At 45.8% G+C, this 25,544-nt stretch overlaps 1 protein-coding gene across 1 annotated transcript; it reads right to left on the reverse strand.

Annotated features, from left to right (window-relative positions):
• Positions 1-639: 639 nt before the first annotated feature.
• si:dkey-150i13.2 (mitochondrial carnitine/acylcarnitine carrier protein) lies at positions 640-24,897 on the reverse strand. The gene is made up of 9 exons (XM_067447028.1): positions 24,732-24,897; positions 24,033-24,107; positions 17,669-17,796; positions 17,347-17,437; positions 15,046-15,163; positions 11,156-11,228; positions 10,972-11,081; positions 1,171-1,292; positions 640-1,039 (listed from the first exon to the last, which is right to left on the reverse strand). Exons 1-9 carry the CDS (start codon positions 24,840-24,842, stop codon positions 977-979), a joined length of 891 nt encoding a protein of 296 aa, XP_067303129.1. The 5' UTR covers positions 24,843-24,897; the 3' UTR covers positions 640-976.
• Positions 24,898-25,544: the final 647 nt, after the last annotated feature.

The following is a 25,544-nucleotide window of genomic DNA, read 5'->3' on the forward strand; positions in this document are numbered from 1 at the left end:
ACACAGCAGGTCAGACACTTGGAGAAATCAGTTAGAAGTATGGAGAAAGCAATAATAATGGCTGTATCAATAAATACAAAAATGGATGTATTGCATGAAAAAAAGAAAAAGGTGTGGAAGTGGCAGAGCAATGGGCTTTAACCCAAAAGGAAAAAGGGATCCTTCCGACAGAATCGAAACATCTCTCTCTCGATGTCAGTCTGTGGACTCTTTTGACTTGGAGGTCCTGGAGAACATGAACAACACCAGATTGGACACCAAAATGAAGAGAGATTTTGCTTAAAATAAGCTAACTAATCTGCCAATGGGGAAAGCAGAAAATAATCTTGTTTTCTGTTTGAATTTTTTTCTCACCCCATTGGCAGATTACTTTGCTTATTTTAAGCAAAAACTCTTATTTTTGTGTTATTTTTTCCCAAAACAAGACAATTACTTTTGCTTGTCTAGTAAATACTTCTTGTTTTAAGAATTGTTAGATGTTTGGACTAGAAACAAGATGAAAACACTGAGTAAGAAGAGCCTTTTTGTCAGTGTTGTCCTGTATGCTGGAGAGGACATCTGGGAGTCCCCACTACAGCTGCTGCTGAGGCTGAGGAAACCCCATTAATGCACACAAAACATCATTTTAAATACAGGTATTTAATGCAAAACACATTTTTAAAAACCCAGAAGTCAATTCAAACATTGTCAGGTGTAAATTAAACAGTATCATTAGTATTAAATAGCAAATAATTAATATAATAAGATAACATATATGATATACATAAAGTACATTCAAGTATATGCATGACAGAAGAGAGTGTCTTAGAAAAGTAACAGACTTGACTGTAACCTGTAAAGCCACAAAACCTGTCATCTGCTCTAAATTAAATGGCGAGGAAAAGATACACCAATAAGCATTCGTGTCTCCCTGTCCCTCAGTGAAGACAGTGAACAATGTGTTCAATAGGAACCCTGGTGGGTTGTCATCGTGAAATCACCAGTCTGGAGCCATGTAGTTTAAGCACTTTAGGGTAACCTCAAATCCTAGAAAACAAGCCTACACGCAGGAGAAACACAGAGATAACACTGAGAGAAGCAGGACATTTCCAAACATACCAACACTCGTTTTAGCAGTCTGTGCCCCTTGAACTGATACTGTAAATGTACTGCACGAGGTTGTTTTCTCACCGCATTAGCAGGAAAGGCTCGTAACATGACTGCGCTTAAGCCTTTGTAGAGAGCATGAGCTCCTTCCTCCCTCAACAGAGTTCTCCACACGTCTCTTAAACCCTGGTACCGCCCATCTGAAGCTGTGGGACAGGGGACAGAACACTTCTGGGTTAAACCATAGTCTACAGTAATACCACATGCAATAGGTATAAAGCTTCATTACAGTATAGGCATCTTTGGTAATTATGAGCAATCGCACTGTAAAAAAATCTTCAATTTATGGATTTTAAATGGAGTAAAATGATATGTATTAAAAAATATATTTTTTCTCCTCCAAAACATAGTTATACTAATGTGGCAATTGGTTAATTAAATATATTCCATTATTGAGTAATACATTTTTTTTTGTTAAAAACACATTCTTGCAAATTACATAAGGCTAACGTCATTTATTTGTATGTATTTATTTCATGTCCGTATAGAAAATCGTCCAGACTGGCTCAGCTGATAGAAAAGCGCTATTAACTCAAGTAAGCACAAGCGAGGTCAGCAGAAGAGCATCTCTGAACACACAACACGGCTAATCTGGAAGCAGATGAGCGACAGCAGCAGAAAACACACACCGGTGACGCTCCTGTCAGCTGAGAACAGCAGACTGCTGAACATGGTCTCAGCAATGCTTAGGTAGGTGGAGCGTGTCAAAGTAACATCCACATGGATGGAGGACCCAAGGTTTCCCAGCAGAACATTGCCCAAAGCATCACACTGCCTCCGCCGGCTCGCCTTCTTCCTGTAGTGCATCCTGGGGCCATGTGTTCCCCAGGTAAGCCACACACACCCGGCCATCCACGTGATGTAAAAGAGCACGTGATTCCTCAGACCAGGCCGCCTTCTTCCATTGCTCCCTGGTCCAGTTCTGATGCTCACGTGCCACTGTTGGTGCTTTCAGCGGGGTCAGAGGTCAGAGGTTACCCTGACTGGTCCCATACGCATCAAACTGAGATGCTCTGTGTATTCTGACAGCTTTCTATCAGAACCAGCATTAACTTCTGGAGCAGTTTGAGCTCCAGTAGCTCGTCTGTTTGATCGGACCCCACGGGCCAGCCTTCGCTCCCCACGTGCATCAATGAGCCTTGGCCGCCCATGACCCTGTGGCCGGTTCTCCACTGGTCCTTCCTTGGAGCACTTTTGATAGATACTGACCACTGCAGACCGGGAACAGCCCACAAGAGCTGCAGTTTTGGAGATGCTCTGACCCAATCGTCTAGCCGTCACAATCTGGCCCTTGTCAAACTTGCTCAAATCCTTACTGTGGCAAGGGGGGCGTGGTTCAGCGAGGTCTGCAGCGGGAGAGAGAGCCACGGGACGACCGGTAAGTGAGTGGGTTGGACGCAGATTGATAACACCTGTATCTTGTTCCAGTGATGGGTGTGGGGAGAGGATAAAACGCCTGTGGAATCGGAAGCATGAGAGAGAGAGAGGGACTGCTGACGCTCCACCCTGACCTGAGTACGTTGACCCGGAAGCGGACGTTTAAACCAGAACCTGGAAGTGACTGAGAGAAATAGACACTCACTGAGAGTGAACAGTGTTATTGAGTTCTTGATTTATAATAAAAAGCGTCAGCAGTCAAGCCGACCCCTTGTCCTCTTCCTTCCCAACCACGAACATTATCACACTGGTGCCGAAACCCGGGAGGAAGTAGGACAGCGCCATCGCCATTAAAATGTTTGATTTTAAAACTCTGATATCATGTTTTAATGTGAATAAATTGTGTGTGAATATTCCCAAACTCTCGGACAGTGCGATCTCTCTGTGTGTTATGTGTTTGTTGTCATATTTATAAAAAATATATAAAAACGTGTGTAATTAAAGTAAAAATGCTTGATAAACAGGCCTTTCGAAAGGAAATAAATAACAAAAACTTTGGGTGTCTTGTTCATAATATTTATTTTCATATAAAAGCAACAGAACAATAGGTTACTGTCGTAACCCCGGTCCTCTGAAACATCTCGTTTCGAGATCCACCTATGGGAAGGGCATCCGTACCTGACCTCTGCAGAAGCATCCAATTGTCCAACCAAGTCTGACAAGACAGGCAGGAGCACGCAGCCAATGCCCAGTAAGGCCCCACCCCTTACCCACGGGCATATATAGGCTGCATACGCTACTGTACATCAGTAAGTATATTCGCTTCTCGTGCGGCAAGCGGGGCAAAGCTGGTGGATCTCTCCACTCGATGTTTCAGAGAACCGGGGTTACGACAGTAACCTATTGTTCTCTTTCATCATCTCGTTTCGAGATCCACCTATGGGAGAGACATGGACAGCTCCCCGATTGCCCAATACACTCACAGTGAGGTCCTGTTAGCCAGAAAAAGACGGTCACCCCTCGATAGAAGAGCCGCGCCTCTGTTCAGAATTCCCGGGAACATGAGTTGCGCGTAACGACAGGAAAACTCGTCTGCTCCATACCAAAAGCTTGTAAGCTAGGGCATGAAGCTTCGGCGAGCGCACGCCACCTTGACGGTTGATATAAGCCACTGCCGTGGTATTGTCGCAGCGTACGAGCACATGATGTCCCTGCAGACGAGGCAGAAAATGATTCAGAGCCTTCCAAATGGCGAGAAGCTCTAAAAAATGTATGTGCTCTGAACGTAGTTTGCTCGGCCACAAACCGTTCACAGTTCTGCCTTACTGGATGGCACCCCAGCCTGTTAAGGACGCGTCCGTCGTTACGACTCCCGCAGCATGACAGTCCCCAGAGGGGTGCCCTGTGCGTAAAAGTCTGCGCTCTTCCAGTGGTACAGAGCTGCAGCGCAGGTGCACTGTTACGGAGCGGCAAAGATCATGTAACGGGCTGAAATAAAGTGACAAAACCCATTTCATGAACGCCCTCATTCTCAGGAGTCCTAGTGGCAAAACCTGGATAGATGAAGCCATAAGAACCTGTAGCCTGAGACAAGTGCGATATCGTCCCCTCGCCCCCTCTCTGAACTGTGACAGACAGTTCGTCAGAGAGAGACGCGCTCGCATGGAGACTGAGTCCAGCTCCATGCCCAGGAAGATCACCCTCTGACTGGGTGTAAAATTGCTCTTGTTCACATTTACCCTGAAGCCCAGGGATGTGATGTGCGCGAGCACACGGGAGGTGTCCTGCAACACCTTTTCCCTCGAATCGGCTATGATGAGCCAATCGTCTATGTATGTCAAGATCTGCAGACCAGACATTCTTAGGGGGGTCAAGCCCGCTTCCACACACAGACAGAAGCAACGAGGGCTTAGACACATACCGAATGGCAGGACCGTGAATTCGTAACAAATGCCCTGATAGGCGAAACAAAGAAACTTCCTGTGTGGTGGGTAAATGCTCATGTGGAAAAAAGCATCCTTCAGATCGACTGATGTGAACCAGTCGTTCCGTTTAATGGTGCAGGCGAGCGAACCATAGGTTAACATTCTGAATTTGTATTTCCTCAAATGTTTGTTCAACACCCTGAGGTCCAGAATTGGACGAAGAGAACCGTCCTTCTTAGGGACCAGGAAAGAACGAGAATAAAACCCCTGGTTTATCAGATTGTGGGGTACCACCTGAATCGCACCTTTGCTCGGCAGAGAGGAGATTTCCTCCTTCAGAACATGCGCCGTGCTTTCCTCAGTGTGAGAAAAACGAACGCTGCTGAAACGTGGGGGTTTCATTGCAAACTGCAGACGATAACCCTGCGATATTGTACGCAACACCCATTCGGGTGGTTCTGCAGTTCGCCAAGCAGGCACATGGCTAGCGAGCGTGCCCACTCACATCGTGCTAGCCTCTTTGCCCAGCTGGCTCATTTGTGATGCAATGGCACCCTCTAGTGGAGAAACTAGGGACGGCATGCGTGAGTTCAGAGAGCTATCCACTCCCTGCAGAGAAAACGTCCCCTGCAGAGAGAGGGTATCTCTCTGTAACAAATTCATTTGATTTGTTAAATTTACTGTGTTTTTAATGATTTTTAGTGTGTTTTGTTTTAGGGAAAAAAACTGGGGCCGAAGCCTTTATTAACTGGGTGAGGGGAACACAATGAGTGCAGTGTGGTGACACTGCTTGGGCACATTTCCTCACAACAGACCCCCTGAACGGGGGGAACACACATCATCCACTGAACACATGGGCTGGGCAGCCACAGGAGGGGGGCACCCCTCAGAAGAGACCCTCTGTCTTTTGGACGGGGTTCTAGGCAGGAAGAGGGCCCAAAGAGCTCGTCGCTCGCGATCGTAGACCGCAATCCCCCATCGGTCAAACATCAGGCCGGCCGCTTGCGTTTGGAGTCGGTGGGGGTAGAGCTCGGGGGTTTTCCCACAGCGGCAGGAGGTGGTTTCCCCCAGGGCTTAGCAGAGGGTGGGTTACTCTGCCGTGGCGCGGGCTTGTTGTGGGGCCTTCCTTTGCCTTGTTGAAAACCACGTCCCGGGGCCGGGGGGTTAGGCAAACGCGCAGGGGGAACCTGGCGTGGGGCGGCTTTCCTAGGAAGGCACAGCTTGAAGGCCTCGTCCTCCTTCTTCTTATCGTCACACCGTTGTTGCATCAGTGCGACGGCGGGGGCAAAGAGAGCCCGTCCGTGCTCTACCGGGGCGCCCGCGACGCGTCTTTTCTCACTATCCGGGAGGTCCGAGAGGTCGAGCCAGAGCGCGCGTTCTCCCACTACGGAGAGCGCCATAGAGCGCCCGCAGGCTTGGACGGCCTGACGAGCGTTACGGAGAACGAGATCGTTAACCGTGACAATCTCCTTCCATAGCGCCGGCGAAGGAGATCCCTTGTCCAGCTGCTGGCCCAGCTCGTCCAGAATCTCCGCCTGGTAGGCGGAGAGGAGGGAAGAGACGTTAAGGGCCCTCACAGCCAAGGCCGAGGATTTATAAGCGGCCTGGTGTACCGACGCAGAAAAAGGGTCCATCTTATTAGGAAGGGCCGGCTTAGGAGGGGCGAGGAGCCCTCCTTGGGTTCGATTGAGGTGCCTGGCGATGGAGGGTTTCGATAGCAGGCGGTTCGCCCATACCGAGAGCCGCCATATCCTTAACCTCCAGACCCGCGAGACCGTGTTTGAAGTCCAGCGAGTCGCTTCAGAAGTGCCTCATGTGCTTCAAACACGCTGGGAGAATGGGAAAAAGTTGTTTCCTAGGGCCCGGGGGAGCTCCCAGTACTTTCCCGTCATAAAGATCCCTCTCCTGGTCGGTGGCACTCTGTGGCGCAGGCCACTCGATGTTGAGATGAGCGGCCGCTCGCTCACACACGTCCAGGAGGATGGACTGAGGCAAGGCCGCGGGGGCGCTGGCCTGGGGAAAACCAGAGGGCGGGATGGCCTCCTCATCCTCTGAGACCCCGAGAAGGCCCGCATCGTCCTCGTCACCAGACCCGGCCGGATCGTTGGCGAGCGGGCGGTTGCCCGCAAAGATGTCCTCTTCGGGGAACTCAGGGTTGGGCTGGTCAGCCCAGATAAGAGCAGTCGCGTCCCGGGGGGTCCCGGGTAGCGAGCTGTCGTCACCGTGTCCCACATCCGAGTCTGAGCAGTCAAGTTCGCTGCACTGGGTAGCGCAACTTTAAGGCGGCGACGCAGGAGTTTCTTTGGCAGCACTAGGCAGTGACTGCAGTTCTCCGGGTTCTCTAAGGTCTCCTGCACGTGCTTGAGGCCCAAGCAAACCACGCAGAATTGGTGAAGGTCCTTAGCGGCGATAAGAGCACCACAAGCAGCCGGGCAGGCCCGTGATGAGCTAAAGTTACCGCCGGAGGAAGCAGAGATAGAGACTGACATACCGGCGATATCCACAACTGATTTCGCAGGTGTCTGATCCACTACGAGAAGAGAGAACTGTAATCTCACACACACACACACACACACACACACACACACACACACACACCTGATCTCGTAGGTGTCCGGCTTGCCTGCACTTTTTTCACTCCTCCCATCACTTCCGCCGCCTTTATTTCAGGCGAGGCGCATCTCAAACAAACCTAATGTCACGGTTGCGGGTGCAGAGAAGAGAAGAGAGCGAGGACTCAAATGCAGGAGGAAAATTGATTTATTTACAAAAATATAACAAAACAAACAAAACACCCCCATGCTGGGAAACCAAACTTAACCAAAGACAAAATACCAGGGTCAGGAACATTAAGCGGGGAACAGGAGACATCAGACATGGAACAGAAGATAACGAACTAGCACAGCACAGCAAACACAGGGAGACTAACAAGGCAGGTAATGAGGGAAGACAGACAAGAGGGGCAAATAATCAATAATTAGATAACAAGAGGGGCGGGGTCAGACTCAGGACCTAACCAAAACATGACAACCCAAAGCACATGGCTAGAAAATATCAAAACACCACATGTGCTCAACAAGACAGACATGAGACAGTTATGCCTGACCGATATATATATATATATATATATATATATATATATATATATATATATATATATATATATATATATATATATCAGGGGCGTGTCCTCCGAGTAGAAAAAAAAACTGGATGAGAAAATAATCAATAATACAAAAATAAAACTACGAAACTATATAAAACTTATAAAACTATAAACAAATATTACAATGTGACATTAAAAAGTGTAAAAGTCTCTGGTTTTGATAAAGTAACTCCCGCACCCGCAGGTGAGGTTACAGTGGGAGAACGCATCTCTTGTTCCTCCTCTGGTCCCCACTGACTTTAGCCAGACTTTAGCCCGACTTTAGCCTGACTTTAGCCCGACTTTAGCCTGACTTTAGCCCGACTTTAGCCCGACTTTAGCCTGACTTTAGCCCGACTTTAGCCTGAATTTAGCCCGACTTTAGCCCGACTTTAGCCTGACTTTAGCCTGACTTTAGCCCGACTTTAGCCTGACTTTAGCCCGACTTTAGCCTGAATTTAGCCCGACATTAGCCCGACTTTAGCCCGACTTTAGCCTGACTTTAGCCCGACTTTAGCCCGACTTTAGCCTGACTTTAGCCCGACTTTAGCCTGAATTTAGCCCGACTTTAGCCTGACTTTAGCCCAACTTTAGCCTGACTTTAGTCTGATGTGGTCATACTCAGCTCTAGTCAGAATATGAGTCTGTGCTCCATTGGGCTGTGATTATGGGGCATTTTCAACCCAACCAGGAAAGACCTCGATTGGACAGACCAACAACCAATCAGAGCAACCAAGCAATGCATTGTCAAATGTCAACGGAGCTCAACTGAACTGTGTTGCCAAGTCTGCAATTTTTCCACTGGTTGTTTTCTATGTCCGCAGGTTGGAGCGACTATTATGTGATATATAGACCCAAGAGTGCGAATTTTAGCAGCAACCTTGCCAAAATAACACATATTTTACCCCCAAACACCATTTTTTTCCCAGAGAACCCCACCGAGAAGCTATTGTTTAGGGCTAGTAGTTGGCGGGTTTTGTTGTAAAAACTTGGCAACCCTGTATGCACGTGTGCTGGAATGAACGTTCTTTGCCGGTGTTGTAAAAAAATAAAATAATTTATTGATACACAGAGTACTTACCCAACATGATCATCATTTCAGAGAGAAATTGTGAAGGTGATGCAGATACAAACAAGCTCTTGGATTCAAACAAATATAAACCAGGCCCCTTTGATGACGTGATGATTTCGTTACTGTTGATCATCTGTCCGTCATCGGCTAAAGCCCGCCCTGATGATCTCATTGGTCAGTTTCTGTTGATCATCTGTCCGTCATCGGCTAAAGCCCGCCCTGATGATCTCAGTTGTCAGTTTCTGTTGATCATCTGTCCGTCATCGGCTAAAGCCCGCCCTGATAATCTAATTGGTCAGTTTCTGTTGATCAATCTGTCCGTCATCGGCTAAAGCCCGCCCTGATGATCTCATTGGTCAGCTTCTGTTGATCATCTGTCCGTCATCGGCCAAAGCCCGCCCTGATAATCTCATTGGTCAGTTTCTGTTGATCATCTGTCCGTCATCGGCTAAAGCCCGCCCTGATGATCTCATTGGTCAGTTTCTGTTGATCATCTGTCCGTCATCGGCTAAAGCCTGCACTGATGATCTCATTGGTCAGTTTCTGTTGATCATCTGTCCGTCATCGGCTAAAGCCCGCCCCGATGATCTCAGTGGTCAGTTTCTGTTGATCATCTGTCCGTCATCGGCTAAAGCCCGCCCTGATAATCTCATTGGTCAGTTTCTGTTGATCAATCTGTCCGTCATCGGCTAAAGCCCGCCCTGATGATCTCATTGGTCAGTTTCTGTTGATCATCTGTCCATCATCGGCTAAAGCCCGCCCTGATGATCTCATTGGTCAGTTTCTGTTTATCATCTGTCCATCATCGGCTAAAGCCCGCCCTGATGATCTCAGTGGTCAGTTTCTGTTGATCATCTGCCCGTCATCGTCTAAAGCCCGCCCTGATGATCTCATTGGTCAGTTTCTGTTGATCATCTGTCCGTCATCGGCTAAAGCCCGCCCCGATTATCTAATTGGTCAGTTTCTGTTGATCATCTATCCATCATCGTCTAAAGCCCGCCCTGATGATCTCATTGGTCAGTTTCTGTTGATCATCTGTCCGTCATCGTCTAACGCCCGCCCTGATGATCTCATTGGTCAGTTTCTGTCGATCATCTGTCCGTCATTAGCTAAAGCCCGCCCTGATGATCTCATTGGTCAGTTTCTGTTGATCATCTGTCTGTCATCAGCTAAAGCCCGCCCTGATGATCTCATTGGCCAGTTTCTGTTGATCATCGGCTAAAGCCCGCCCTGATGATTTCATTGGTCAGTTTCTGTTGATCATCTGTCCATCATCGTCTAAAGCCCGCCCTGATGATCTCATTGGTCAGTTTCTGTTGATCATCTGTCCGTCATCGGCTAAAGCCCGCCCCGATGATCTCATTGGTCAGTTTCTGTCGATCATCTGTCCGTCATCGTCTAAAGCCCGCCCTGATGATCTCATTGGTCAGTTTCTCTTGATCATCTGTCCGTCATCGTCTAAAGCCCGCCCCGATGATCTCATTGGTCAGTTTCTGTTGATCATCTGCCTGTCAACGTCTAAAGCCCGCCCGATGATCTCATTGGTCAGTTTCTGTTGATCATCCGTCCATCATCGTCTAAAGCCCGCCCTGATGATCTCATTGGTCAGTTTCTGTTGATCATCTGTCCATCATCGGCTAAAGCCCGCCCTGATGATCTCATTGGTCAGTTTCTGTTGATCATCTGTCCGTCATCGGCTAAAGCCCGCCCTGATGATCTCATTGGTCAGTTTCTGTTGATCATCTGTCCGTCATCGGCTAAAGCCCGCCCTGATGATCTCATTGGTCCAAACAGTTTCTGTTCGGCGATAATTACTCCTCTATGGATCTGCCCGAACTGTCCGACCTAAAGATTTTGTGGGCGGGGCTAAGTTCGGCTGGCATCCTGGCTACTCTGACTTAAAAGTGAAACCCCAAAGCGTGCAGTGGGTTGAGTGGGGGGGTAATTAAGAATGAATGGGGGAAGTCACGTGAGAGGTAGTAATGGCTCCTGTGCGCTACGATTGGATTAGTGGGTTTAGTTTAGTCACTTATCAACACTTATCTCCATCCTTCGACAAAATACTTCAGCCGTAACCACCAGAGAGTGTATGCAAACAGCTTTTACACGCTGCACAGCTTGCAACTGGCAAATTAGTTTGCAGAGGGTTTTCACTGAAATACCACACGCCAAAGTGGAGGAACCGTTTGGTTATTTGCCCACATATTTCACCAACTTCCTTTTTAAGTGTCATGTGTGGCTCTAGGGTAAACTGTGTATGGCATGTTCGTCAGATAATTGAATTTGAAGAAATGTTGGTTGTGTACCTGTTTGGTAGTTTGACTTAAGCACATCTGCAGGCAGAGCAATCAGCCAGTTTAACATGCCAGCAATCCCCCCCGCGAGAAGAACTCTGGATGTGCTGAGATGATGAACACTTGGGGAAAGAAAATCAATATTAGATCAAAACCTTGATATTATTGATGTCCAGGACAACAGACTGATTCTTACCACTCTCCATCAGGGGTCAGATAGTGTTTTAAGAAGTCATATGTTAGAAAGTATACACCGTTAGAGGGCACATCTAAATACATCAAAAAGAAAACAGTTAGTGTTAATCATAATCATCTTCTTAATATACATAGCTGTGCTCCTTAAGGCAGATTAACAATCCCCTTACAAAAAGATGTTGATTCAAGTATATTTCTTTTAAACTAAAAAAATAAGAACTATTTTGTATGTACTTCTTAGAAATATTCTTATACTGACAGAAAAGTGTCAAGTATATCTGGCCTATATTTGAACTCAGTCTTTTGATTGAGATATACTGTACAGTATAATTAAGTATTCAATGTATACATGGCTTGTGGTTGTCTCTACTCTTTTTTTATTGAGTAGCTTATTAAATACTTTTTTTTCACATAGATTTACATACTATCTTATAAACTTACATTTTTGCATACAACTATTTTGATTTATGAAGAACACAGATGTATTGCAGAGTATGTGAGCTTTTGTGTAGTCCACTGGTAGTGTACATTGGTATATTTCAAGTATAAAAATTAATACCTAAAAGGGGACATAGTAGTATACTATTGTATAGTACAGTAGTGCATAAATAATATATAAATAGTAAACTATATTTATTGACCATTATATTTAAACCCCCCCCCCCCTCCTTGAACTGTCACCTTATCGTGGTGGAAGGGTTTGAGTACCTGAATGATCCTAGGAGCTATGTTGTCCGGGGCTTTATGCCCCTGGTAGGGCCTCCCAAGGCAAACAGGTCCTTGGTGACGGGCCAGACTAAGAGCAGTTCACAAGCCCATTATGAAGAAATTAAAAACAAGGGCCGAGACGTCGCCCGGCATGGCGCAGCCGGGGCCCCACCCTGGAGCCAGGCCCGGGGTTGGGGCTCGTATGCAAGCGCCTGGTGGCCGGGCCTTCCCCCACGGGGCCCGGCCGGGCTCAGCCCGAAAGAGCGACGTGGGGCCGCCCTCCTGTGGGCTCACCACCTGCAGGAGGGATCATAAGGGGCCGGTGCATAGTGGATCGGGCGACAGTCGAAGGCGAGGCCCCCGACGACCCGATCTCTGGACACGGAAACTGGCTCTAGGGACGTGGAATGTCACCTCGTTGGCGGGGAAGGAGCCTGAGCTTGTGCGGGAGGTCGAGAGATACCGACTAGAAATAGTCGGGCTCACCTCCACGCACAGCTTAGGCTCTGGAACCACACTTCTCGAGAGAGGCTGGACTCTCTACCACTCTGGAGTTGCCCATGGTGAGAGGCGGCGGGCTGGAGTGGGTTTGCTTATAGCCCCCCAGCTCAGTCGCCATGTGTTGGAGTTCACCCCGGTGAGCGAGAGGGTCGCTTCCCTGCGCCTTCGAGTCGGGGATAGGTTTCTCACTGTCATTTGTGCCTACGGGCCGAATGGCAGTGCAGAGTACCCGGCCCTCTTGGGGTCTCTGGGAGGGGTGCTAGAAAGTGCTCCGACTGGAGACTCCATCGTCCTACTGGGGGACTTCAACGCCCATGTGGGCAGTGACAGAGACACCTGGAGCGGCGTGATTGGGAGGAACGGCCCCCCTGATCTGAACCCGAGCGGTGTTCTGTTATTGGACTTCTGTGCTAACCATGGTTTGTCCATAACGAACACCATGTTCAAGCATAAGGGTGTCCATCAGTGCACTTGGCACCAGGACACCCTAGGCCGAAGGTCGATGATCGACTTTGTGGTCGTCTCATCTGACCTCCGGCCGTATGTCTTGGACACTCGGGTGAAGAGAAGGGCAGAGCTGTCAACCGATCACTACCTGGTGGTGAGTTGGATCCGATGGCGGGGGAGGAAGCTGGACAGACTCGGCAGACCCAAACGTACTGTGAGGGTCTGTTGGGAACGTTTGGCTGAACCCCCTGTCAGAGAGATCTTCAACTCCCACCTCCGGCAGAGCTTCGACCAGATCCCGAGGGAGTCTGGAGATATTGAGTCCGAATGGACCATGTTCTCCACCTCCATTGTCGACGCGGCCGCTCGGAGCTGTGGCCGTAAGGTCTCCGGTGCCTGTCGAGGCGGTAATCCCCGAACCCGGTGGTGGACACCGGAAGTAAGGAATGCCGTCAAGCTGAAGAAGGAGTCCTATCAGGCCTGGCTGGCTTGTGGGGCTCCTGAGGCAGCGGACAGGTACCGACAGGCCAAGCGGACGGCAGCCCGGGCGGTTGTGGAGGCAAAAACATGAATCGGTTGGCCTCGAAGAGATTCTGGCAAACCGTTCGACGCCTCAGGAGGGGGAAGCAGTGCCCTACCAACACTGTCTACAGTGGAGATGGGCAGCTGCTGACCTCAACTGGGGATATTGTTGAACGGTGGAAGGAATACTTCGAGGATCTCCTCAATCCCACCGACACGTCTTCCTTTGAGGAAGCAGAGGCTGAGGGCTCGGAGGGGGACTCGTCCATCACCCGGGCTGAAGTCATCGAGGTAGTTAATAAGCTCCTCGGTGGCAAGGCGCCGGGGGTGGATGAGATTCGCCCTGAGTACCTTAAGTCTCTGGATGTTGTGGGGCTGTCTTGGCTGACACGCCTCTGCAGCATCGCGTGGCGGTTGGGGACAGTGCCTATGGACTGGCAGACCGGGGTGGTGGTCCCTCTTTTCAAGAAGGGGGACCGGAGAGTGTGTTCCAACTACAGGGGGATCACACTCCTCAGCCTCCCTGGGAAAGTCTATGCCAGGGTACTGGAGAGGAGAATTCGGCCGATAGTGGAACCTCGGATTCAGGAGGAGCAGTGTGGTTTTCGTGCCGGGCGTGGAACGCTGGACCAGCTCTATATCCTTCACGAGGTGCTGGAGGGTTCATGGGAGTTTGCCCAACCGGTCCACATGTGCTTTGTGGATTTGGAGAAGGCATTCGACTGTGTTCCCCGTGGCACCCTGTGGGGGGTGCTCTGGGAGTATGGGGTCCGGGGCCCCTTGCTTAGGGCAGTACGGTCCCTTTACAACCAGAGCAGGAGCTTGGTTCGCATTGCCGGCAGTAGGTCAAATTTGTTCCCGGTGCATGTTGGTCTCCGGCAGGGCTGCCCTTTGTCACCGGTTCTGTTCATAATTTTTATGGACAGAATTTCTAGACGCAGCCAAGGGCCGGAGTGTGTCCGGTTTGGGGACCACGCGATTTCTTCGCTGCTCTTTGCAGATGATGTTGTCGTGTTGGCAACCTCAGACCGGGACCTTCAACATGCACAGGGACGGTTTGCAGCCGAGTGTGAAGCGGCTGGGATGAGAATCAGCACCTCCAAGTCCGAGGCCATGGTTCTCAGTCGGAAAAGGGTAGCTTGCTCACTTCAGGTTGGTGGAGAGTTCTTGCCTCAAGTGGAGGAGTTTAAGTATCTTGGGGTCTTGTTCACGAGTGAGGTAAGGATGGAACGGGAGATTGACAGACGGATCTGTGCATCATCTGCAGTAATGCGGGCGATGTACCGGTCTGTTGTGGTGAAGAAGGAGCTGAGCCGATAGTTTATGATTAAACTATCAGTATTCCTATAAATTAATTTGTAGTATAGTTGCAGCACAAACGAAAAAACAGTCAATTAGTTGTTTACTCAAAGCCAATTTAGTCCCAATTAGTATTGAAATAGTACACGTGCAAGTGATATTAGAATACTTAGTTAATAAAGTATAGCAAATGAACTCGACGTATCTTTATTTTCTGTAAGGGTTGCTGATGTGTTAAAACAGCTGTAGCATGACAAACTGGCTCGCCAAGCTAATGTGTGTGTGTCACTGTGTGTGCAGCATCCATAAGGCCAGCTGTTGATCTTAGTCTACAGGTCAGGGACTATATGATATCACATCTGAAGAACACACACACATACAGTACAGTATACAGTATAGTTTACTCACACACACCTCTGATTAGAGTAAAAACAGTGCCCTTGTAGACATTGCAAATTCCCTTTTCCTTATAAAGTCTGAGTCCACAATCCACTGGTCCGGTGTACTTCAGCTGCCCGGCCGACGACTGGGTCTAAAACACACACACACACACACACGCACGCATGCACGCACGCACATACACACACACACACACACATTCTTAATTATTTTCTTTCTTTTGAAGTGATTTATAAATGTTCCCTCTTGTGACTCGGCCCAATGTGATTTCACAGACATAAAGTCAATGAACTACATTTCCAGAGCACATGTCTGTAATGGTTATGTTTGGTTTTGACATTCTGCTCAGTTTCCCCGGGTTATTAGCCCTATTTGGACGGGATTAGATTAACATGAGGACGTGGGGGTAAAGTCATTTGAGACTTATATAAACAAGACTTAATTGTTTATATCTTCTTTTGTCTTCTTCGTGTGCTGCTACCAACACACTCTATGCAATTAATCCTATGGGCAATCATAGTAATGTTCTTATTTGCGGTGTCAGTGAAATTGATTGGATGAACGCAGTATGCGTTGTTCAGTTTATGATCTTTTTACATAAAAGCTCTAGCATGTTCATATTGCTGACTGTAATATCGAGTTTATACTGATGGACATTTCCGACTATAAAGGAATGAAACAATCTCTTCTTCACTCAAAGTGTCGTTTTTCTGTCAACATTTGACATTTTTCCTTTCAAACGCTGAATTGACTTTTATATCCAGTGGAGAGTGTTTCCGTGACTGTCCGAAGCCTCCAGATATGAGTGTGTGATTGGTTGTCTGTTGCTTTAACATTCTGTGCAAGTTTGGCACGGCGTTGTGGAGTTAATAGGGCTGGGTATACCGACAGACATTTCACAATTCCATTCGATTTACAAGTCTGCAATTCGATTTAATTTCGATTCAATATCGATTATTTTGGATATGAATCAGGTACAATACATGGCCAATTTTCTCAGGAAAAACAAATCTCTGAACTGATGCTGTAAACTATGGGACTCAGAGGTCAGCCTACTATAATACTGATTTCTATACAAACACTCAATGATGTTTTTTATTATAATAAAGTTATATGAAATATTTCTACAAATATTTAAACGGTGACTGAAAATATATATAAAGATTATAATGAATATGTAATATGGTGCATATATTTATCTAAATGCTGACCTCTAGAGTTCATTATAGCTGACTGGCGAGTTTATGGACACTGGATGTGGTTTTTCTGAGGTAATTGTGACGTTATGTGATATTGTTCATAAGCTGTTTTACTGACGTCTTCACACGGTTGAAACACCGATTAAGTGATTACATGACGTGATACTGATTTCAGTAAATTGTACTCTTTCTTTTAACACACTTTCAGATGCTCATTCATGCTGTAACTGGTATTAAAGCAGAAGAGATGATCAGTTAATCTTCTCTTGAGCTGAGCTGCTATTCTGACAAGCCAGACCCACATCAAGATGTTTGGTCTGGAAACTCACCATAGACAGCTCAATCCGAGGGGCGGATAAACGGCTGTCTGTCAAACTCCCTCTGCACGCGATAGGATAGCGCTACACCAACCAGAGCAACGAAGGTGAAACAGAGCTCGCTGACAGATTAAACATTCACCGTATCCTGTCGGCTAAACTCCGAACACATCTTCCCTTCTTAAGAATGACTTCAGTGCCGCTCTTTGTTCTTTTCTCAGAGAAAAGCTTAACTCCAAGTCTTCCAGAGTCACGGTTAAAGCTGATTCGAAAGACCGCCGTTCGCCAGTTTCTGTGTTTACTAGAAGCACGCAAACGCAACTCGGCTGTCGTCATTATGGCCCCGCCCACTGACTCTATACACGATGTGATTGGCCCGACCAGAGTTTGGCGATTACAGCTCAGAAGTGTATTGAGAGTTGCTAGACGACACTCGCGGGCAGATTAGATTTGCTGCCGCTAGGGTGCGTCTAGATTTCTAGGCTACTGAGCTGCGCCACAGCACAAAAAACGGTATTGATTTTTTACATTTCGTAATAAAACGGTTGTAATTTAAATCTGAGACTTTGTTTCATATCAATAGTAACAGAGCACAAAGATTATTGTTCTCCAGCCCTGGTTTGTGAGTTCTCGCAGCTTGTTCTCGACACCTCGAGAAACTGAACACATTTCTTTGTTCTTGCAGAGTATGTTCCAAGCTTAATGACTATGGATACAGGTGTATTTATGACAGTAGTGTGTGTGTGTGTGTGTGTGTGTGTGTGTGTGTGTGTGTGTGTGTGTGTGTGTGTGTGTCCTGCCTGAAGTAAACACTTGATTCTCTCCCCTGGGGCCACGATCACAGTGGTGAACACTCCTGCCAGCATACCTGCCAGGTAGATCTGTGTGTACCTGACAGAAATAAAGCCATGAGGAAGAGAAGGAGAAAAGAGAAGCATCAAACTGAACAAATCTGCTGCTGTCTTCAGATACATGAAGATAAACATTTGTACTACTTTTATTAAGACTACAAACTGTACCTTCAGACACATGACGGAAACTGAAAGTATTAAATGTGACATATTCGGCACAGACTTGACATGGTTTCGAGTGACAAACGTCCCCTTTCTCTCCTGTACTAACGTGATTGGTACGGTGGGGTCACGGTGCAGAAGTTCCTTTCCCAGCCCAAAGCCAAAGAAATTCAAAGCCATCATTGGGGTGACACCTGCTAGCGGAGCAGCCATCCCTTTATACAGGCCAAATATTCCCTGCAGACATTAAAACAGGGGAATGTGACTGGAACTAGGGCAGAGAAAGAAGAGTGAACATGTGCATTTCTACCTGATTATACCTATACATTTTAACTGTGTTGTTGTAACCTAAATCAATCAGGTTTATTTAACACAAAACAAGGGAATGCTGTTTCAACTTGATTGAGTTACATTGACCCAACATACAATTTCTGATAAAGCTCAGGGTTCAACACAGGCACACCTGCTCCAGCACTTTTCCTTCACTGACAAATTGTGATTTGAGGTTATTAAAGTCCTCATTAAAGCAAAATCTTATTTACTTTGTTAGCACATATTACAGGTCTTAGGGTGAACAATTAATCCGTGCAAGTTAATACACACAAAAAAATAGTTTGCCGTAGTAATCTTTAATCAAAATCTGAGAAGTTACGTCCGGTCTGCAAACAGCGTTCCCTCTCAGCTGATGTCTCAGATGATGTCTGTTCAACGGCTTGCGGTTTAAAACGCGTCACCACTCCCCTCTGCCGTTCATCTGCTATGAGCGAGAGATGGAGAGGTGGAGCGCTGACGTAAAACCCGGCCCTCTGTTCAATACAATATTCACTTTCACTTGGAAATACGTCACAGCACTGAAGAAAACTCACTCGCTGCTTCCGGTTCTCTGGGACTTTAAACACATTACCGTAAGTGAAAATCACCACTGACAGCACTACTCTTCATCACAGTGGTAACCACAACATTTAATAGCAGAAACTCCCCTAAATGTCCAGCATAACAGAATATTAACTTAAACTACCAACATCTATCATTGCGGACCGCAGGTTAACAAAATAAATATGATTTTAAGTTCTTCTCATATCTCCTGTTGTTGAAGTCAACGGTTGTGCATCCAATCAGAGTATTTTGGTGTAAATTAATTCATCTTTCACTTGTCATATAAAAATATTACACAGTAAATATTTAGCCAGAGAGTTGTCATGACTTGATTCATAAATATATTAATAATCACATTTATAACATTTTTAGTACCGTAAACAAATTTGGTCAATGTCAAATGTAGGTCCTCAAGGAAAAGCAGCTGAGAGCCACTTCACAAAATAATCAAAATTTGTACACTTGGTGTTAAATGTCAAGGAAAAAGATGCTGTAAGATTGACTAGCTCTGCAAAATCGACACTGTTATCGACACAAACTGAATCAACATTAAACTGACTCGAGCTGAATAATGACACACACTATTGTCTTCTGAGGTGCTTGGAACTGAATTGACCTTGTTTGATAATCTTTACACAGCTATTGAACTGACCTGCACTGAATAAAGACACTTATATTGCTACAGCTGCTTTGCAGCAGAATGTGAATTGGTATTCATAAGTTTGTGTAATTTATTCTGCTAACAATCTCTATTTTCTAAAGCATTACAGAAATAAAGCTGACGTGAGTTTAAGGCTGGCACATGCAACAACAGAAGTGAGTGTCCATGACACATCACTATATTTGCCAAAAGTTTTGGGACGCCTGCCTTTACATGCACGTGAGCTTTAATGCCATCCCATTGTTAACCCGTAGGGTTTAATATGGAGTCGGCCCACCCTCTCTAACAGCTCCAGCTCTTCTGGGAAGGCTTTCCTCAAGGTTTAGGAGTGTGTTTATGGGGATTTTTGCCCATTCTTCTAGAAGCGCATTAGTGAGGTCAGGCACTGATGTTGGACGAGAAGGCCTGGCTCTCAGTCTCCGCTCTAATTCATCCCAAAGCTGATCTATCGGATTGAGCTCAGGACTCTGTGCAGGCCAGTCAAGTTCCTCCACACCAAACTCCTCATCCATGTCTTTATGGAGCGACGCTTTGAGCACTGAAGCGCAGTCATGCTGGAACAGGAAGGGGCCGTCCCCAAACTGATCCCACAAAGTTAGGAGCATGAAATTGTCCGAAATGTCTTGGTGTGCTGAAGAAGAAGAGTTCCTTTCACTGAACTAAGAGGCCAGACTCGTCCATGGGATTGTCAGACTGAAGCGTGATTGGTCGCTCAGAGAACACGTCTCTGCTCTAGAGTCCAGTGGCGGCTGCTTTACTCCACTGCATCCCACCCTTTGCATTGCTCTTGGTGATGTAAGGCTCTGATGAGCTGCTCGGTCATGGAAACCCATCCCATGAAGCTCTCTACACTGATCTTGAGCTCATCTGAAGGCCACAGAAGTCTGGAGGTCTGGAGCTGTTGACTCTGCAGAAAGTTGGAGACTTCTGCGCACTGTGACCCTCAGCATGAGCTGACCCCGCTCTGGGATTTATCACTTCGTGGCTGAGTTGCTGTTGTTCCCAATGGCTTCCTCTTTGTTATAATCCCACTAACAGCTGAGCGTGGAATATTTAGTAGTGAGGAAATGTCAGGAATGGCCTTATTGCACAGGTGGAAACCTATCACGGCCCCACGCTTGAGTTCACTGAGCTCCTGAGAGCGACCCGTTCTTTCACTAATGTGTGTAGAAGCGTCTGCAGGCCTAGAGCTTGATTTATACACCTGTGGCCATGAAGGGATTGAACACCTGAACTCAGGGATCTGGAGGAGTGTCCCAATACTTTTGGCACTATACTGCCGTGCAAAGGCAAAAGGCCGTAACTTCGTTTTTGGTCGAAAATGAGTTATTGACATTTTTGGGACTTTCAAGACCTCCTTTATCATGTGGATAAATATCGTTAGTCAATTATGTTGTTTTTTCGAGAAAATTATGGATTGTCTGAACAGTAACTTCCAAAAGCCCAGGAGAAACCAAGGCAGAACACCGTAACAGCAGTTACCGCTCTTTGCCTTTGTTTTAGAACACTCAAACTGAGTTACGGTACTCTGCCTTTGTTTAGCCATGCGTCTAAATTAAGTTACGGTACCGACATGCAGTTATGGTGTCCCGCCTTTGTCATGCTGGAACAGGAAGGGGCCGTCCCCAAACTGATCCCACAAAGTTAGGAGCATGAAATTGTCCGAAATGTCTTGGTGTGCTGAAGAAGAAGAGTTCCTTTCACTGAACTAAGAGGCCAGACTCGTCCATGGGATTGTCAGACTGAAGCGTGATTGGTCGCTCAGAGAACACGTCTCTGCTCTAGAGTCCAGTGGCGGCTGCTTTACTCCACTGCATCCCACCCTTTGCATTGCTCTTGGTGATGTAAGGCTCTGATGAGCTGCTCGGTCATGGAAACCCATCCCATGAAGCTCTCTACACTGATCTTGAGCTCATCTGAAGGCCACAGAAGTCTGGAGGTCTGGAGCTGTTGACTCTGCAGAAAGTTGGAGACTTCTGCGCACTGTGACCCTCAGCATGAGCTGACCCCGCTCTGGGATTTATCACTTCGTGGCTGAGTTGCTGTTGTTCCCAATGGCTTCCTCTTTGTTATAATCCCACTAACAGCTGAGCGTGGAATATTTAGTAGTGAGGAAATGTCAGGAATGGCCTTATTGCACAGGTGGAAACCTATCACGGCCCCACGCTTGAGTTCACTGAGCTCCTGAGAGCGACCCGTTCTTTCACTAATGTGTGTAGAAGCGTCTGCAGGCCTAGAGCTTGATTTATACACCTGTGGCCATGAAGGGATTGAACACCTGAACTCAGGGATCTGGAGGAGTGTCCCAATACTTTTGGCACTATACTGCCGTGCAAAGGCAAAAGGCCGTAACTTCGTTTTTGGTCGAAAATGAGTTATTGACATTTTTGGGACTTTCAAGACCTCCTTTATCATGTGGATAAATATCGTTAGTCAATTATGTTGTTTTTTCGAGAAAATTATGGATTGTCTGAACAGTAACTTCCAAAAGCCCAGGAGAAACCAAGGCAGAACACCGTAACAGCAGTTACCGCTCTTTGCCTTTGTTTTAGAACACTCAAACTGAGTTACGGTACTCTGCCTTTGTTTAGCCATGCGTCTAAATTAAGTTACGGTACCGACATGCAGTTATGGTGTCCCGCCTTTGTCATGCTGGAACAGGAAGGGGCCGTCCCCAAACTGATCCCACAAAGTTAGGAGCATGAAATTGTCCGAAATGTCTTGGTGTGCTGAAGAAGAAGAGTTCCTTTCACTGAACTAAGAGGCCAGACTCGTCCATGGGATTGTCAGACTGAAGCGTGATTGGTCGCTCAGAGAACACGTCTCTGCTCTAGAGTCCAGTGGCGGCTGCTTTACTCCACTGCATCCCACCCTTTGCATTGCTCTTGGTGATGTAAGGCTCTGATGAGCTGCTCGGTCATGGAAACCCATCCCATGAAGCTCTCTACACTGATCTTGAGCTCATCTGAAGGCCACAGAAGTCTGGAGGTCTGGAGCTGTTGACTCTGCAGAAAGTTGGAGACTTCTGCGCACTGTGACCCTCAGCATGAGCTGACCCCGCTCTGGGATTTATCACTTCGTGGCTGAGTTGCTGTTGTTCCCAATGGCTTCCTCTTTGTTATAATCCCACTAACAGCTGAGCGTGGAATATTTAGTAGTGAGGAAATGTCAGGAATGGCCTTATTGCACAGGTGGAAACCTATCACGGCCCCACGCTTGAGTTCACTGAGCTCCTGAGAGCGACCCGTTCTTTCACTAATGTGTGTAGAAGCGTCTGCAGGCCTAGAGCTTGATTTATACACCTGTGGCCATGAAGGGATTGAACACCTGAACTCAGGGATCTGGAGGAGTGTCCCAATACTTTTGGCACTATACTGCCGTGCAAAGGCAAAAGGCCGTAACTTCGTTTTTGGTCGAAAATGAGTTATTGACATTTTTGGGACTTTCAAGACCTCCTTTATCATGTGGATAAATATCGTTAGTCAATTATGTTGTTTTTTCGAGAAAATTATGGATTGTCTGAACAGTAACTTCCAAAAGCCCAGGAGAAACCAAGGCAGAACACCGTAACAGCAGTTACCGCTCTTTGCCTTTGTTTTAGAACACTCAAACTGAGTTACGGTACTCTGCCTTTGTTTAGCCATGCGTCTAAATTAAGTTACGGTACCGACATGCAGTTATGGTGTCCCGCCTTTGTATTAATGTCTATTAAAGTTTGCCGCGTTTGAGTTACGGTGTAGCCTGTGTACTGTCATACATGTTTTCATAATGCAGAATATTCTCTCAGCGCGCTGTCAGGCAGTCTGGGGCTGCCCACTGCACGAGTGTGTGTAGGCTACTCGAATGCAGTGACAGCGTGCGATCACGCATACAATCAGTAGGCTAGTAACAGTTCGCAATTATATCCATATATCCTACCTTTTCTTGTAAACCCGATAAAATCCATGCCAATGAACGTCATCGGGGATGTTTAATCCACAAGCATTCTGAGAATTATTCCTGTCGTTCACATCAATCTAAAAGTTGTCCTTTTAGGCTTGGCGATTTTCATTCAAAGATGTAAAAGCATAAGCTATGTAGCCTATTGTATCTTTTTTTACTAGATAAAAACATTAAAAACATATTGCAATAAATAATTACTCTGTTTAGCCTATGAATGGGCAATCCGATCCAGTCAGCGCTGTCATTAGCCAAAATATAATAGCGTGATAGCCAAACTTAACCCTTGATTAACCAGCGGCACTGTTTGCTATTTGTCTTATTTATCACATGCATTTTTACAAGATTTTTTATTTGTTCTATTTTTTATATCTTTGCATTATATATGCAAATGTTTACTCATTAGAAATAATCTTATCTTGTTCATATAATTCAGTGTCACCTATCAACCTGTAAGTTTTGCTGCACACCAATGAAGATTCTCTTTACTAGAGGTATTGTGTCCTTAATAATAATAAGATGGCTATAATTAATTGTAAATCATCCAAAATAAATGCCATGATCATTAGATTTTATAAAGGTGTTACTATATTGATTTTGCAAATGGTGATCAGCAACCAAATATTGATAATATGGAAGTTACTGCCTTTTGCCTTGGCATGACTCCACATTGTTTGCAGACAATACAAAGGCAGAGTGCCGTAACTTCAAAATAGGGGTCAAAAGTCAAGTTTGAGTAAAAAAAAAGTGTATGTAGATAATTGTCATTACTAAAACATCTAAATGCCAGATTTCCAGTGTCCTACCTATAACTAATTTGGCTGGACAACAAAAAATCTTTAAAGTCATTTTTCTCAGTTCCACACTCCAGTGAGTTAAGGTCTTTTGCCTTTGTAGGGCAGTATAGTGTATTTCAGTAATATCTGGCATCTGTCATGTGATGGGGACACTTGTGTGTGTGCTATTCCACAAACATTTGCTTACAGAAAACTATTACCTCTTTGAAAACCGTCTTTCGGAAGCAGTCATATGTTCCTCTGTAGACGAGACTTCCCTGTGTTTGCAGACGGACCTATGGAAACATGCATACTCATATAACTCTCACAGCAATGAGAAGTAAGACATGTTTATCTTCCTCTGAGATAAAGCATGGTCTAATAAACACTGATAAAGCCCTATGTCAGTAGAAGCTGGCGTTATCTGTTATTCGCTCCCTCTGTGTCTTTGGATAACATATCACTACAGTCACAAAATGTCTTATTGTTGATACGTCTGTGTGAGTGTGTTTCTTCATCTGTCCTCAAAACATTAACCACTCTAAACTGCAGAGCAATCAATTATTGAAGGAACTGTGAAGAGAAATAAAAAAGGCATTCATACATTAAGCACTCGTAAGTCTATAATTTTAAATATTTGGCAGCCAAGTAAATTCTGTCAAGTAAAGAACAGAATTAAGTTTGCACAATAATTGTGATCTTCTTTTTACATATTATATTATCAGAGCAGTATGCATTATGTTTGTCTAGATGAATGCCAAAACTGTCACCCCAAATCTTCTACTAAATCATACTAAAGCAGATACAAAATATTACTTTATAAACTACACCCTTGTCAATTAATGTTCATCCTCATTTTACTCAATTTCCTGAATCGTATTATTGATCTTCGGGGATCTTTTTTTTTTATTATTTTTTACCTTGATAGTGTCCAGCGGGTGTCCAGCGAATAAGAGACATATCCCACCAACCCCTCCGGCCACAAAGTTCTTCAGAGGAGAGACCCTTCGGTCGGACTCTGCAGTGTCCATTATTACAAACACACTACTGAGTATTCACCTAAACACACAACTACCTCTGAGTTGATCATCTGCTTTGAAAGGACTTTTACCACCGTTTCCCTGAGCTTGCAGAACATCATTCAACCTTTACAATGGCCTCCTCTACCGGCAATTCCATCAGAATCGCATGCAGAATAAATATAATAAAATATTATTATTATTTTAAATATTTGCCCGAATCCCAGTGCTTCGCTCAATTTACAATTCACAAAGTTTAATTTTCTACCCAGCTGTGTGTAAATTGAAATGTCACGCTCGCAAATACTCTCATTATAACCAAAGGTGGAGTATTCATCTTCACTCTGCTTGGTAAATTTTTCAAGTGCCATAGACTGTAAAACAAAGAGGTCTATACTGTTTTTCTAGGAAAAGTTTTACTCATACTTTTAATGCACTATGTTTCATATTGAATATGATTTAGGCTGATACTCAATTACATAAAAAAAATATTGTAGGCATACTTTATTATTTTTACTCGTAATTCAAAGTTTTACTTGAGTAGGCTACACGTAAGAAAGGACTACAATTTTAATGAAAAGTATGAGATGTTTTCCAAAGAAAAAAACTGATAAAGTGCATTTACTCGACAAATGTACTTGAGTAGACAGTAAAATAGGTCTGCTTCCCTAGCCTATGTCCGGAGTGTCCGTCTCAGATTATAACAAACAAAGC

The sequence above is a fragment of the Pseudorasbora parva genome, chromosome 6, assembly GCF_024679245.1.
Source record: "Pseudorasbora parva isolate DD20220531a chromosome 6, ASM2467924v1, whole genome shotgun sequence".
In the NCBI taxonomy this organism is placed as follows: Eukaryota; Metazoa; Chordata; class Actinopteri; order Cypriniformes; family Gobionidae; genus Pseudorasbora; species Pseudorasbora parva.